Source organism: Hirundo rustica, chromosome 2 (assembly GCF_015227805.2).
Source record: "Hirundo rustica isolate bHirRus1 chromosome 2, bHirRus1.pri.v3, whole genome shotgun sequence".
Lineage (NCBI taxonomy): Eukaryota > Metazoa > Chordata > Aves > Passeriformes > Hirundinidae > Hirundo > Hirundo rustica.
In genome coordinates this window covers 31,538,018-31,551,597 of record NC_053451.1, presented here as the reverse complement: position 1 = coordinate 31,551,597, position 13,580 = coordinate 31,538,018, and the positions used below count along the sequence as shown (strand labels likewise).

At 42.8% G+C, this 13,580-nt stretch overlaps 1 protein-coding gene across 3 annotated transcripts in view; it reads left to right on the top strand.

Annotated features, from left to right (window-relative positions):
- Positions 1-519: 519 nt before the first annotated feature.
- The window catches only part of INTS4 (integrator complex subunit 4), a 33,597-nt gene continuing 20,536 nt past the window's right edge, over positions 520-13,580 (top strand). For 2 of the 3 annotated variants that reach the window (XM_040055130.2, XM_058419289.1), the window contains exons 1-11: positions 520-614; positions 1,392-1,586; positions 3,502-3,619; positions 4,303-4,409; positions 4,617-4,802; positions 6,037-6,087; positions 6,721-6,809; positions 7,068-7,188; positions 7,728-7,799; positions 8,806-8,980; positions 11,025-11,230. In XM_040055130.2, coding sequence (XP_039911064.1) covers positions 561-614; positions 1,392-1,586; positions 3,502-3,619; positions 4,303-4,409; positions 4,617-4,802; positions 6,037-6,087; positions 6,721-6,809; positions 7,068-7,188; positions 7,728-7,799; positions 8,806-8,980; positions 11,025-11,230 — 1,374 coding nt within the window. In that variant the 5' untranslated portion in view covers positions 520-560. The remainder of the gene's footprint in view (positions 615-1,391; positions 1,587-3,501; positions 3,620-4,302; positions 4,410-4,616; positions 4,803-6,036; positions 6,088-6,720; positions 6,810-7,067; positions 7,189-7,727; positions 7,800-8,805; positions 8,981-11,024; positions 11,231-13,580) is intronic. The other variant, XM_040055131.2, reaches the window with a different exon arrangement.

Here is a 13,580-nt window from a genome sequence, read left to right as displayed (position 1 = left end):
AGAGAGAGAGAGATATTTCTGAAAGTGGACACAAAACAGGCAGAATTTATAGACTACAAGGGCGTTTTGCAGAAACCAGAAGATAACAAGAGACGAACAGAACTCTTCAGTATTTGCTGCAAAACTCCCTACTTGGGAAAAAGATAACAGAAAGATTGAGAAATAGGGACTGATTACCATGAGAAGCAAGAATTAACAACCAACAGAGGACGGAATACTAATTAATTAAGAGAATTACATCATTTAGAATCAATGAACATCGGTTTCTTTGCTAAAACAGTAGAAATAGGTGGGAAAGCCGGCTTAAAATCGTCTGCTGGTGAAACCTGGGCGTACTTTGGGGGCAAACAGCGCGGGGCAGACGCCCTGGGGCGGGGCGGGCGGCCGGCTCTGGCTGCGGGGCGCGCCGAGCCGCGGCCGCCATGTTGGGCCCGCGTCCCCATGGCAACGGGAGGCCGCGGGACCATCGAGTGCGGCCTCCGGGCGGAAAGAGCGGCCGCGCCTCCGGCCCCTCCCCGCCGCACCTCTATGGTTCCTCTTCCGGGTTGCTGTGCGGCGTCATGGCGGCGCACCTGAAGAAACGGGTGTATGAGGAGTTCACCAAGGTGGTCCAGGTAACACGGCCCGCCCGAGCCAGGATGGACGTCTCCGAGCTCTGCCGTGCGGCGGGAGGTGCCGGCGGGTGCGGTGGAGCTGTGGGGAAGCTCACACAAGTCTGGGAGCGTCGCTCGGCCGCCGAGGCGGCCCCTGAGGGGTAGGAGAGGAGCGGGACGGGTCGGCCCCGAGTTTAAGAAGGCTGGAGCTGTCGGAGGGGAGAGGTCTGAGGGAAGATGTTCCCCTCAGGGTGGAGAGGGAGAGAGGTTGTGGAGCCTCTCTCACTAGAGATACTCAAGAAGCGTCGGGACGCAGTCCTGAGCAGTGTGCTCTGAGGTGACCCTGCTTGAGCGGGACGAGATGACCCAGTGTGATCCCTTCCAACCAGACCCCTTATGTTGATTCTTCGACCTGAGTAGGGCTGGGACTGCTGCGGGGAAGACGCAGAATCTCCCAGCCCGGCACTGGGGAAGGAGCTACAGCGAGTTTCTGGGCCGCTCCAGGCCGGTGGGAGTGGGATAAGTCGTGTTGCCGTGGATTAACTGTTTGGTGTTGGAAGCGGCAGGATTTGACTCAGCCTGGGGTGGGGAGAGGCTGTGTTTTGCGGGGATAGGGACTACCCGGGCAGGACAGTAACAGCCTCGGCACTCTGAGGTTGTGTTTCTTCCTGAGACAGATGGGCGAGAGGCTAGTGACTGCCGCGGGACACGGGAGCTTCTTTAGGCCCGCCATGTTCATTGTGGGAAGGAGTGGGTCTGGATGTGCTGTATTTCTGAGCTGACTCCCTGTGCCCACAGCAGCAGCATGAGGACCTGTCCACCAAGAAGCTGCGGCTCACCAAGCCCAGCAAGTCGGCAGCGCTCCACGTGGACCTGTGCAAAGCCACCTCGCCTGCAGATGCCTTGCAGTACCTGCTGCAGTTTGCCAGGAAGCCTGTGGAAGTGGAGAGCGTGGAGGGGGTTGTCAGGATCCTGCTGGAGCATTATTACAAGGTGGTGAAGCTAGGAGCCAAGCATGCTTGCTCCTTCTGCTCCTGTTTGCTTGCTATGGGATGTTGAACAGGGGCTCACAGGCTTCTGTGTTGCTCACTCAGTTGCCAATAGCCTGGGCTGAGAGTGAACAACTGTAGCCCTTGACCCAGGTGATTTCTGATTGTGTTACTTGGTCCCTGTGCTGATGGTTTCAGGAGCCTGTGACAAGGGTGTGGCAGTGTTATCTCTGCACATGGCCTGTGTGGAGGTTAACTTGGCAAGAGACAAAAGACATGTCAAGTTTTCCAAGGAGCCTGGCTGTCCAGGGCTGTTTCAGCTTTATCTGACTCTTTCCTGACTGATGTGTCCTTACCTTGTTGTTAATTTTCTCTAGCAGTGGAGAAACCTTTTAGCTATTGCTTATGTGGTAAAACCCAGCACTTTTAAAGTCACAGAATTGTGGAATGGTTTGGGCTGGAAGGGACATTAAAAATCATCCACTTATGACTCCTCTGCTAGGGCAGGGCCACCTTCTGCTAGACTGGGTTGCCCAAAGCTCCATCCAGCCTTGAAGACTTCCAGGGATGAGGCAGCTTCCCTGGGCAACCTTCTCTGGGCCAATACCTCACCATCCTCTCAGTAATTAATTTCTTCCTAATAACAAATCTATGAAAAAAACAGTCTGGGATCAGTCTCTTCTCCAATTAGCAAGCAGTAGAACAAGGAAATGGCCTCAAGCTGCTCCAAGGAGGTTTAGATTGGATATCTGGAAAATTTTCCACACTGGAAAGATTATCAAGCAGTGAAACAGGCTGCCCAGGGCAGTGGTGGAGTCACCATCCCTGAAGGTATTTCAGAGATGCGTGGATGTGGCACTTGGAGACATTGTTTAGTGGTAGACTTGTCAGTGCTGGTGTAAGTGTTGGACTTGGTGATCTTAGAGGTCTTTTCCAACATAAATGACTCTCTGGTTCTCTGAATTACAGAGTTCTTGGTCAAATAATACAGATCATTTGTGCCTGAAGTTTGTTTTGTAGAAGAGAGACTCAGGAACCTGCAGACAAGAATGCACTGGCAAGAGCACAGCCTGTTACAGAATCCAGCTTTTAAAAATACTGCTTTCAAAACTACCATAGCTGACATTATTTTACTTACAGACAAAATTTTCACAAAAACTTCTTGTTTCTTAGTACTCCATAAGACTTGCACTTTTCCTGATCATCCAGAAATCTGACCCTGAAAGCTGTAACTGCAGTGGAAGTTATGTGATGATTTATTTGGTTTTAGTGTCATTGTTTTAGTTAAGAGCTTCCTGCTCCTTTATCCCTATATATTTTGGTAGAACAGTCCTGATGACAGTATCCATTGTTCAAACACATAACTTCAACCCTAAAATAAAAAATGCTTCTCAGTTCAATTGAGAAAGGGACTCCTCCCTTGAGTGTCACATTTGTCACTTGGAGGCTGTGTGTGGCACTGAAGTCTCTCCTAAACACTTGAAAGATATAACAGTTGTAACTAAAATTTCTTGTTGAAAGATGGGTTATTTGTTATTGTAATATTTCTGCACCTCTGTGTTCAGTGTTGCACAAATGCTTGGTAAGATCCAGGTATGACATCCAGATGACTTTCTGCCTTTCTGCTCTGCATTGGATATCCTTGGCAATACAATGAAAGAAGGACTGTCCAGTGACGACCAGAAGTCTTGTGTGCATGAGGCTGTAGAAGCCTCAAAATAAATCTTTAAAATGCATCAACTTACGGAATTAAATTTTAAAGGAATATTAATTGATGAGGTTTACTTATGTAATTATCACCTGTGACAGCATTTGCTGTTTCTTAAATGAGCAGATGTTTGTAGGTAATATAGAATGTTCTCTTTTTGTCTTTAACCTTGCTGTGTTGGGGATTTTTTGGGGGTGTTGTTTCCTTCCAGGAGAATGATGCCTCTGTAAGACTGAAGATTGCATCCTTGCTGGGGTTGTTGTCAAAGACTTCAGGATTTTCCCCAGACTGCATTATGGATGATGCCATTAACACACTTCAGAATGAGAGTAAGTCTCACTTTTGATGTGGTACTTGAGATCAAGGTGGAATCATGCTGCCAAAGCATTTGGGACAGTGGCAAGACCTTACATCACAGTTGTATATTTGGGAATTGCTGGTTAGAGTATTTATTTTCTGGTTTTTGAATGATGACATATAATACCACATTCTGAGGAGGAGAATAATGTTCCTCTTACCTGTCTGCTTTATATCTTTGTTCTAAAGGAGTGCAAAATTTGCTTTTGCATCTCCATCTGAGAGCTGTCGCTTCTGAAGGTCTCTCTTCTACAGGACAGTTCTGCTTAAAATGGAAATGTCTTTGAAGGGGAGTTTTTTTTATATCATGCAAGAGGCCAGCTCATCAAGCTGTATCAACAGGAGTGTAGCCAGCAGGTCAAGGGAGGGTACTAAACCCTTTTACTCAGCACTGGTTAGGCCATGTCTGGAATACCTTATCCAGTTTTGGTTTCCTCAGTGCCAGATTAGTGCTGGTAAGGTTGGGTGAGTTCAGGAGAACCCCTGAGGTGTTAGAGGACTGGAGTATGCGATGTACAAGGCATAGCTGAGGGAGCTGGGGTAGTTCAGGCCCTGAAAGGAGGAGGTTTCAGGATGGCCTTCCAGTGTGGATCAGTCTGTAGCTGGTAAGAGTTCAGCAAAGTAGTGCATAGCCTTTCACTCTTCTGTTTTGCAGAGTCTCACCAAGTCCTTGCTCAGCTGTTGGACACCCTGTTAGTGATCGGCACAAAACTCCCAGAGAATCCATCTGTCAGGATGAGGCTGGTGGAGGTTGCCTGCAAGGTAAGGAGGCCTCCCTGGGCCAGGGAACGTTTGTCACTGCTACAAGAAAAAAAGAAAGGTACTCAGTATTTAAATTATTTTCGTTTTTTCTCAACAAACTGTTACAATACTAACATTAATAACTGCTAGGAAATATAACACAATGTTTCAAAGGGCATAAAAAAACGATAAGAATCCAGTTACATCTGCTCATCTCTTGTTCCACAGCATCTGACAGATTCTTCTCATGGTGTAAGGAATAAGTGTCTTCAGCTGATTGGCTGTCTTGGCCCAGTGGAAAAAGGTGTTGCAAAAGAGGCTGAAAGCCAGGCGGCCAAAGATGTCCAGAAGATAATAGGAGATCATTTTAGTGATCAGGACCCTCGAGTTAGGACTGCAGCTATAAAAGCCATGGTAAGTGTAGCTGGTACCATGGAGGAAATGGCTTGGGGTTGTATGAGGAAGCTGAGAGAGGGCTGTAAACTAATCCAAAGAGGTTTGGTTTAGAGATTATTTTAATTAACTTAGTAAAAGTCTGTTTAGTGTATCAAAATTACCTGAAAAAAATAAGCTAGGTCTGGAAATATTAGAGTAACATGAGATCTCAGAGGGCATTTGAGTGATTCATAACTTCTGTTTCAGCAATAGCTGAAGAAGCTTTTCAACTTGGTCATTCCTTTGAGTGTGGTAAGCTCTTTCTTTTAGGGACAAATTTATTTCTTGATTTACTATTGGTTACTGGAAGTACAATAAACCACTAGTGCTCCAAAATGCAGCAGGTATCTGCTTATGGTAGGAAACCTGCATGATAAGTCCAGAAAAAAGTTCGTTTGTTTTAAAGCAAACGTTTATGTTTTCCCTCATGATTACTTTCATTAGCATTCTCTTGACTGTTCATGAGATATACTATATACTGGTTTGGGGTTTTTTTTTGTGTGTGAGGACCCTTCAGAAGCTTTTAGCTTTGCAGAAATGTAAGCAAAGATCATACATTTCAAAATATTGATTAGTGTGAATTGCCTCTGTGTGTGAGGGGATACAGAAGCCCCTTAAAGTTTGTAACAGCGTTCCATCTAATGTTATGGTCAACAAGGATCTTTGAATTAATGTTCTTAAACTCCAAAGAAGGAAGGAAGATCCATTTGAGGAGATCAGATTGCACCTGAATCTCTGAAATCTCCCTCTCCTGGACATTGTACTTACTCATCCTTCTAAAAAGGAATGCTTTGCTGTCCCTGTGGTTCAGTAATGGAAAGATTTAGATGGCATGAAACCTCACTGGCAGTGCTACTTTTGGATCCATGTTTCAGGAATGCTAGTAATTAATTATCTGTTTTAATTGTGGTTGAATATGGCTAACACTAAAAATTTTTTTGAAGGTTGGGAGAATGAACAGGCAGTGTGCTTGTATAAATAGTTTTTCCCTAATCTAAGTATGAATGACTATAAAGCTAAAAAATTATATTGAAGTCAAGAATATTATTTAAAATACTTTTGATCAAGATAATGCAATTTTTTTAATTATAGTAGCAATCAAGAAATGCATGCAACTCAAACAGAAAAACAGTGGTGAAAACTTAGTCCATGTCCCTTAAACCTGTACTTACACTTTATTGCATTGCTTTTTTTTTTTTTTTCCCCTACATAGCTACAGCTTCATGAAAGAGGATTAAAGTTACAGCAAGCTATTTATAGTCAGGTAAAACCTTGTTATTGTTTTGTACTTGTTTGCATATCTTTCTTCTTGAATTTTCTGGCAGTGTGTTTTGTGAGGAGAAGGGCACTGAGCAGAGGAGGGGAATTTTACACCTAGGTTGCCGATATTCCTTTTTGTCTTATGACAGTGGAAATAAAAGGGTGTTTTGCATCCGTTGTGCTTAAATGCACTAAAACATATGCTTTATTATGTATTGTTTGTTGGGGAGGTGATCATGGGAAGGGCAAGGTATGATGAGGACATTCGTGTCATCTGGCAGTTGTAGTCTGGAAGTCTCAAACCATTGTTCATTGGAGAGTACCCATGAAGCCTGTATTTGTTACATCAGTAGCTGCAGCCTGTATTAAATCAGTTCTACTGCAGATTCACATTTTATCCTTCTTGCATAGTACAGGCAGTTCTGGAGTTTATAACATGTGCCTGATTGACTTGATTGGATCTAGTCTACCTGATCAAACTTGGAAATACTAGGGAGTATCAGGGAAGACTGGATTCATCTTGGTTCTTAATCTGTCCTAACTGTCTCGTGGTGAGGATGCTGATTACATTGTGGGAAGTGAATGACAGCTCAGGTGGAGATGTTTCAGGTGTGTTGCACTATGAACGTTCTTTCAGGCCTGCAAGCTGTTGGCAGATGATTACGAGCAAGTGCGCAGTGCTGCTGTCCAGCTGATCTGGGTCCTCAGTCAGCTTTACCCTGAAAGGTACGTCCTGCATGCACTGTCCTCATGTTACTGGCCAAGTAATCATCCTAATCCTGAGGGGTTTGTGATGGTAGATCTGAGGAGGAGCTGTTAGGAAACTGGTGTGTACAAATGGCTGATGCCTGATGAGAATGCACGGATGCAGTGAAGTTGTGGTTCCTGGTATTCGTTACACATTCATAGGAGTTCAGATTAGTTGTTTCTTCTTCATGCCATCCAGTATGGAATACAATCAACAAACTGATTTCTTTATGTCAGCATTGTCCCGATTCCTTCTTCTAATGAAGAAATTCGCTTGGTTGATGATGCCTTTGGAAAAATTTGCCATATGGTTAGTGATGGTTCCTGGGTTGTAAGAGTACAAGCTGCGAAGTTACTGGTAAGTTGCGTTCTTTTCTTGTCTAGCAGAGAATAGTTTCTCCTAAGTTACTTGACTCTTCATATATATTTGGAAAAGAAAAAAAAAAAAAAAAAAAAAAGGGAGGATGTTTAAAACTGTATAGGTAAAATTCTCCCAAAATTCTGAGGTGAAAGAAATGAGGGAGGTTGAGGAAGCCAAACAGTTTTTCAGCTCAGCTGTGCAGTGATTGTTTCCTTGAGAGGAGATGGTTGAGCATTAAAGAAAAAAACAAATCCTTCTCATAATTCCCTGTCCCTATTTCTCTACCACAGGACATGTGAACCAACTGAACTCAAGAAAAGCCATATTAACCTCAGTGGGAAAATAAGATGTTCTGCCTCTTTGAGTTCACTCTTTTAGACTCCGATGTACAGTAGTCAGGCATTGCATAAAGCTGTTAGAATGAGTGGATAAGATTGGATGCCATGTTGGGATAAGTCAGGAAATTACATGGTGCAGTTTAGAATAATCCTGTTTCTTCCCTTTGATTTTTTTTTTTTTTTTTTCCTTTTCTTTAGGGTTCTATGCAACAAGTTAGTTCCCATTTCTTGGAGCAGACCCTTGACAAGAAGCTCATGTCAGATCTGAGGGTATGTAAATGTTTGGGTTGGTTTTCCTATGTGTAGGTACTAAAATCACACAAGAGTTATGTTAATATTGAGTGTGCTTGTTCACCTTGTCCTTGCCTGAAGGCTGCTGAGAGTTAATTGACAGGTTTTGTTTTAGATTGAAGTCAATGGAGCAATTGTTAGTTTTAGATTTCATTAACCAAGCATGTAAGAAACAGCTCTAGGCTATTCAGGTTTTGCAACAACTGAGAAGTAAATGTTTGTGGTATTCTGATATTTTTGTGGCTAAAAGCTTTGCTTATTGTATATGGAAAGACTGCATCCTAGTTTTAGGAGCAAGCTCTTGGAAACATCCTGCAAGATCTGATCAAAAACCATCAACATTTCAAGAAACATGAGCAGCTAAAGGCTGCTCAGCCCTGTGAGCAAAATTTTTCAGTAACATTCCTTCCTTAAGCAACATGCTCAAGGTTATGTTAATTTTTTTCTGTCTACAAAAGAATGGTGAAGAGCTGCTGGTTTTTGTGTGCTGCTTTGTAAAGGCTGTTAAAGAAGGTGCTGCTCAGCTTTATTTAGAGTGTGCAGGGAAAGGAGGCAGACTCGCAAGCACACTGAATGAATATTCCATTTTACACCTTGCTGAACTCTGGATACTATTGATAGCATGAAAGTATTGCAGGTTAACAAGTTGAACTGCAAAGAGACAGCATTTTTGCAGATCACTTACTGGCTTCTTAACTAGATGGGCCTCTGTTCTGACCCAGTTTGGCTGTTTTTTAAACAGATGTTTAAGAATGTGTTATTTAAAACGTACTTGTTATTATCCTTTCCCTGCATCAAAACTACAATGAGTTACTGGCAGTTAGAAATAGCCATAGAAGAGTAGATACTGTTTGCTTTTCTTAGAGCTGGCACGTGTGTCAATGTCTAAGCCTCCAGCTACATCTATTTTCAGATCCAGCTTAATATTTTGTTCAATCATCCTTTGAAGTTGACATGGTTGTAACTGAAATGCTTCTTTGGACAGAGGAAGCGCACCGCACATGAGCGAGCCAAAGAGCTCTACAGCTCTGGGGAGTTTTCAAGTGGCAGGAAGTGGGGAGATGATGCTCCCAAAGAGGAGATCGATACTGGTGCTGTGAACCTGATTGAATCAGGAGCTTGTGGGGCTTTTGTTCACGGCCTGGAGGATGAGATGTACGGTAAGTGTTAACTTGCCATGGGATTAGCTAAAGGGGGGAGATGTGTGTTAGCTGATAAGCACCATTGTGATCTCTGATGTGGCAGTTGTTTCAAAGGTACTGTAGTGTTGTGCAGAATTTTGGATAGAAATGTTCAGGAGTAGCCAAAAGCAAATAGCTTCCTATAAAAGGTAAAGTTTTAGTAACATATACGGTAATAAATGGTTGGCTTCTGGTCTGCAGAAACCCACTGGGATTGTTTTTTGTTGTTATTGACTTAAATTTAACTGTTGTGTGTGGCCAGAAATTGGCAATTAGTTGCTGCTGTTTGAAATTGGTGTTTTGTCAGCAGGAAGGAAGTTCATAGAATCATTTAGGTTGGAAGATACCTCTAACAGCTTTTAGTCCAAATGTTAACCCAACACTACCCAGTCCACTACTAAACCATGTCCCTAAGTGCCACATCCAGATGTTTTCTGACCACTTCCAAGGATGGTGATTCCACCACTTCCCTGTGTAGTCTGTTCCAGTGATTGACAACCCCAATGTTTTCCCTAATATCCCATCTAAACCTTCCCTGGTATGGTGTGAGGCTGGTATTTGCATAAACCATGACAATTCCAAGCTCTGAATGTTATTTTTGAATTTGAAAGGATGAAGGTTAAAACATGCAAAATCACCATAACAAAAATATTGTTGTAGATTGTGTTGTAAAAGTGGGTTTATTGTTCGATAAGTCCTGCAAATAAATGCACTTTTTCCCAGTAGCTAAGTTCTCCCTGAAGCTTGAAAGTGCACTTTTTTTTCCCTGACTAACAATAAAAAACGTTTCACTGGTTCTGCCCCTTGGCCCGATGAAACATGTTCTCCAGCTTCTTGTGCCACAGGTCTTATGTCATGATGATGCTGTTGAGAAATGTGGGTAAAATGAACAGATATGAAATATACACAGATCTCTCGCTCCACTGCAGCATTTTTAAATACTCGCTGAGCTCTCCCTGACTGGCAATGCTGCTTCATGTCTTGAATTCCATGTGGTAGCTTAAATCTGAATTAGTGTGTCTGCTTATGAGAGCGATATCAGCAAAATGTTTCTCTTCTCTTAATACCTGGGTCTTAATGACCATGGAGACTCGGACAAAAGCTTCATTACTGAGCAAGCAGGGGTCTTGCTGTCTGTGCATTTTTGTATTTGATCAATCCTGAGGAGTCAGATGTCTTCTTTTAAGAACAATAGGCCTAAAAGCTCCACACAAGTTCAAGTAAATGTTTTCAAGATGAGCTAATTTGAGTGAAAACTAGAAATATGTTTAAAACAATGTTTTCAGGACATCATATTAATTACCATTTTTCTGATCCTAGCACATAAAGGGAAGCTAATGAAGATGATTATAGGGAAGAGAATCTCATCTCTGCCTAACCTTGTTATATTTGGGTATTTTTCAAATTCCTGCAATGTTTTACAGCATAACTACACTCAGGATGCTTTCTGATGCTTTTTTAACTTTAATTCAAATAATTTTAATATTAAGGTGGCACCTTTTTCCTTTGTTTTGAGGAATCTGAAGTCAGAAAGCAGAAGACTTCCATTCTGTTAACTGCCAAAACTTTGATTCTCTGGAGCTCTTCAGCAATTCATAAAGTGCTACGTAGCAAGTTGAAAATGCAGTGAAAGCTCCAAGCAATTAAAACGTCAGGAAGAATAAAACAACCACGGTTTAATTAGCTAATTTAGTTTGCTTAAGATACCAGTGTTAATGCTATGCTTGCAAAACACACTGTGCAATACAGAGTATTTATTGGTGGCTTGGAGACCTATTTTTCACCTGCAGGTCCCTTTTGCAGATGCTTATGGCAGCAGCAAGGGCTGTATCAGAAGTGAGACTCGATTTGAAGATTTGCCTGTGAAAAGGTCCCCAGTGGGTCCCTGCTTAGGCTCTGTTGCCCCCAGCATTTCCTTAGCCCAGCCCTTGAATAGTACAAAACCTCTCTGTTGGGTGAACATGCCTTTAAAGCAGACAGCTTTAATTAATTTACAATTAATTCCCTGCTCCTCTTGTAACAGAGGTTCGAATCGCTGCGGTTGAAGCCCTGTGTATGTTGGCTCAGTCCTCGCCTTCTTTTGCGGAGAAATGCCTGGATTTTTTGGTTGACATGTTTAATGATGAAATCGAGGAGGTCAGATTGCAGTCAATACACACAATGAGAAAAATTTCCAACAATATCACACTGCGGGAAGACCAGCTGGATACTGTCTTAGCTGTCTTGGAGGTAAGAAATTCTTGAAGGGGGCAAGAATTGCTCTCCTACTTGCTTTGGGGTGCGTAATTATGTACTGCTAATCAGTCCCTTCCTCTGAGAGCAAACCCACCCTTTTTCTGGGTTTTTTGACTTTCTGAACACTGCCACTGGTTCTTAAAATCTGGTAGCTTGTAAGCACCAGGACAGCAGAATACTTCTGAAATAGATATATTTTAGATAAAAGCTCTTCCTTTGATCACTGCGCTGTTGCCTCCATGTGTTTCCTTCTCTCCTGTGTTGTGGTCCAGCATGCAGCTTCATTTTCTTTCTGCTTCCTTGACTCAGCTGCTTTGGCTATATCTTTGCTCACCAAGCAGAACTGGCCATGGGCCTGAGATCTTTTTTCTGTTTAGAGTGTTTGTCAGTGTGCTCTGCCATATAATTTTGAGTTTTCCCAACCTGCATCCTCCCAGTCAGTGTTCAGCCAGGAATCTGAGAATAGGATGAGTCAGCTGCTCTTCCTGGTTGATGAGGTTGATCCAGGAAGAGATTTTGGCTGTATGAACTGTGCACAGTGGTACTGTGTCAAACTGCTTCCTCTCAGACCTAATTTATTTGCTGAGCTATAACCAGCTCCTGCGGCTTTTTTTAAAATCTGCTGCTTGTGGTAGGCAAATTTCTGCTTCTTTTGGGAAGCGCCTTGGGAGGTGCTGCAAATCTACTGTTTCAGTCTCCTCACCTTTTATTTCCTTGACCCAAGGCAGCAATTGCTACTCTCAGTTGTGCCTCAGGATCTAGCAAACGAATTAAACCTATTTTATCAGTCTGTAACAAATGCTGTGGCATATGATCTGACTTTACAAATGCAGCAATGAGCTTCAGGTGCCTCACATTTTTGCCATTATTTACATTTGTTTTAGCTGGGGATGTTTGCACTGAGGGGCGAAAATGTTAGGCTGGGCTCTCTCGGGTTTTTTCTCTGAGATTCAGGTGGTTTTAGAGTCTTTTCGCCCTCTGCAAAGCTCTGAGCCAAACGCAAGAAAGAGACGGAGTCTTCAGGTTCTGATTTTTCAAGGTTGTGTACTTTGTTTATTGTTTCTTATCTTACAAATTTTTCAGTGCCCAACAAAGGTCTGTGCAGCTGCTCGGGCATCTGGTGACTCCTCGACTCCTCCAGAACGGGGCTGTCACTATCTTTTATACTAATTGTTACGTGTTCTTTATTTATCATTATTTGCCAATACCTATCACTTATACTAAACAGGTCATCCCTACTTTGACCCAATCTCTTTTAAACTACTTTGTGCCACTGTTGCTGCAGAAAATGGAGTGAGGGAAGAAGAAAGCAGAAGCAGGAGACAACGACCCAAATCCTCCATCTTGCTCCCTTTCACTTCCATACTAAAAACCCAAACCTACTGTTTTCTCACCCTGTGATAAGCTAAACTACTATCTTTCACACTCTTGTGGCTTGCAATCCTTCCTGCAGTGCAGGAAGCCTTTCCCATGGACTGGGATCAAAGCCAATGTCCCTCTGGGCTCTGGGCCAGGGTCCCAGACCCCCCTGTCCAGGTCTCTGACCCTCCAGGGCAGCCAGAGGAATGCCCTGGACTCCAACAGGGCTCTTCTGTGCTGACTTATGTATGATAAACCCCATGTGTATTGTAGTTTATATTATCATAATTTTTATCAGGCATGGGGTAGCTTAAATGCAGAATTATTAACATTTTAATGGATTTATCTGATTCTGAAAGATGCTTGGTGCTTTTCTGTAAAATCCATCTTCAAGTACAAAAGTATAGGATGTGGAAAAAACACCATTAACTTTGGTGCCTAAATTGGTTCCAGCAGTGTAAGTATGGAACACTGGGATGTTGAGGGTAACTTCTGTTTTCACCCCACTGCTTTCACTTTATCAGAATAATTGTACTAGGTACTCCTTGCTTTTCTGACCAGACTTTGGAGTTTGCTTTCCCTGTTGTCCTTGATCTCAGTTTCTGTTGAGTTGTGCTCATCTCTGTCCCTTCATGGTCTTTTGCCTTGTTGTCTGTGTTCCACATTTCTGGTGGGTGTTTTTTAGTGGTCTGGAATATTTTATGTGTGTGGTCATTCCAGTCCTTAGATTTGGTCTTCTTGGTGGTCGCAGTCTGTCTTTGACCAACAAAACCCCTCTGATCATTTGAGTGTGTTGGCTGTCATTTAAGAGCCTTTACAAGAGGATTGCTCTTTCTTCTTTTGTTTAAGACAGTGATGAACGAGCTGTTGATACTTAGCAAATTGTAATTTAGAAAAGGTAAAGTCCAGCATTGAAAGGCATCCATTTCTTGTATCCTATCAAATTTTCACCGTGTGTCTGGCAGTGCCAGGCAAATGCTGATAG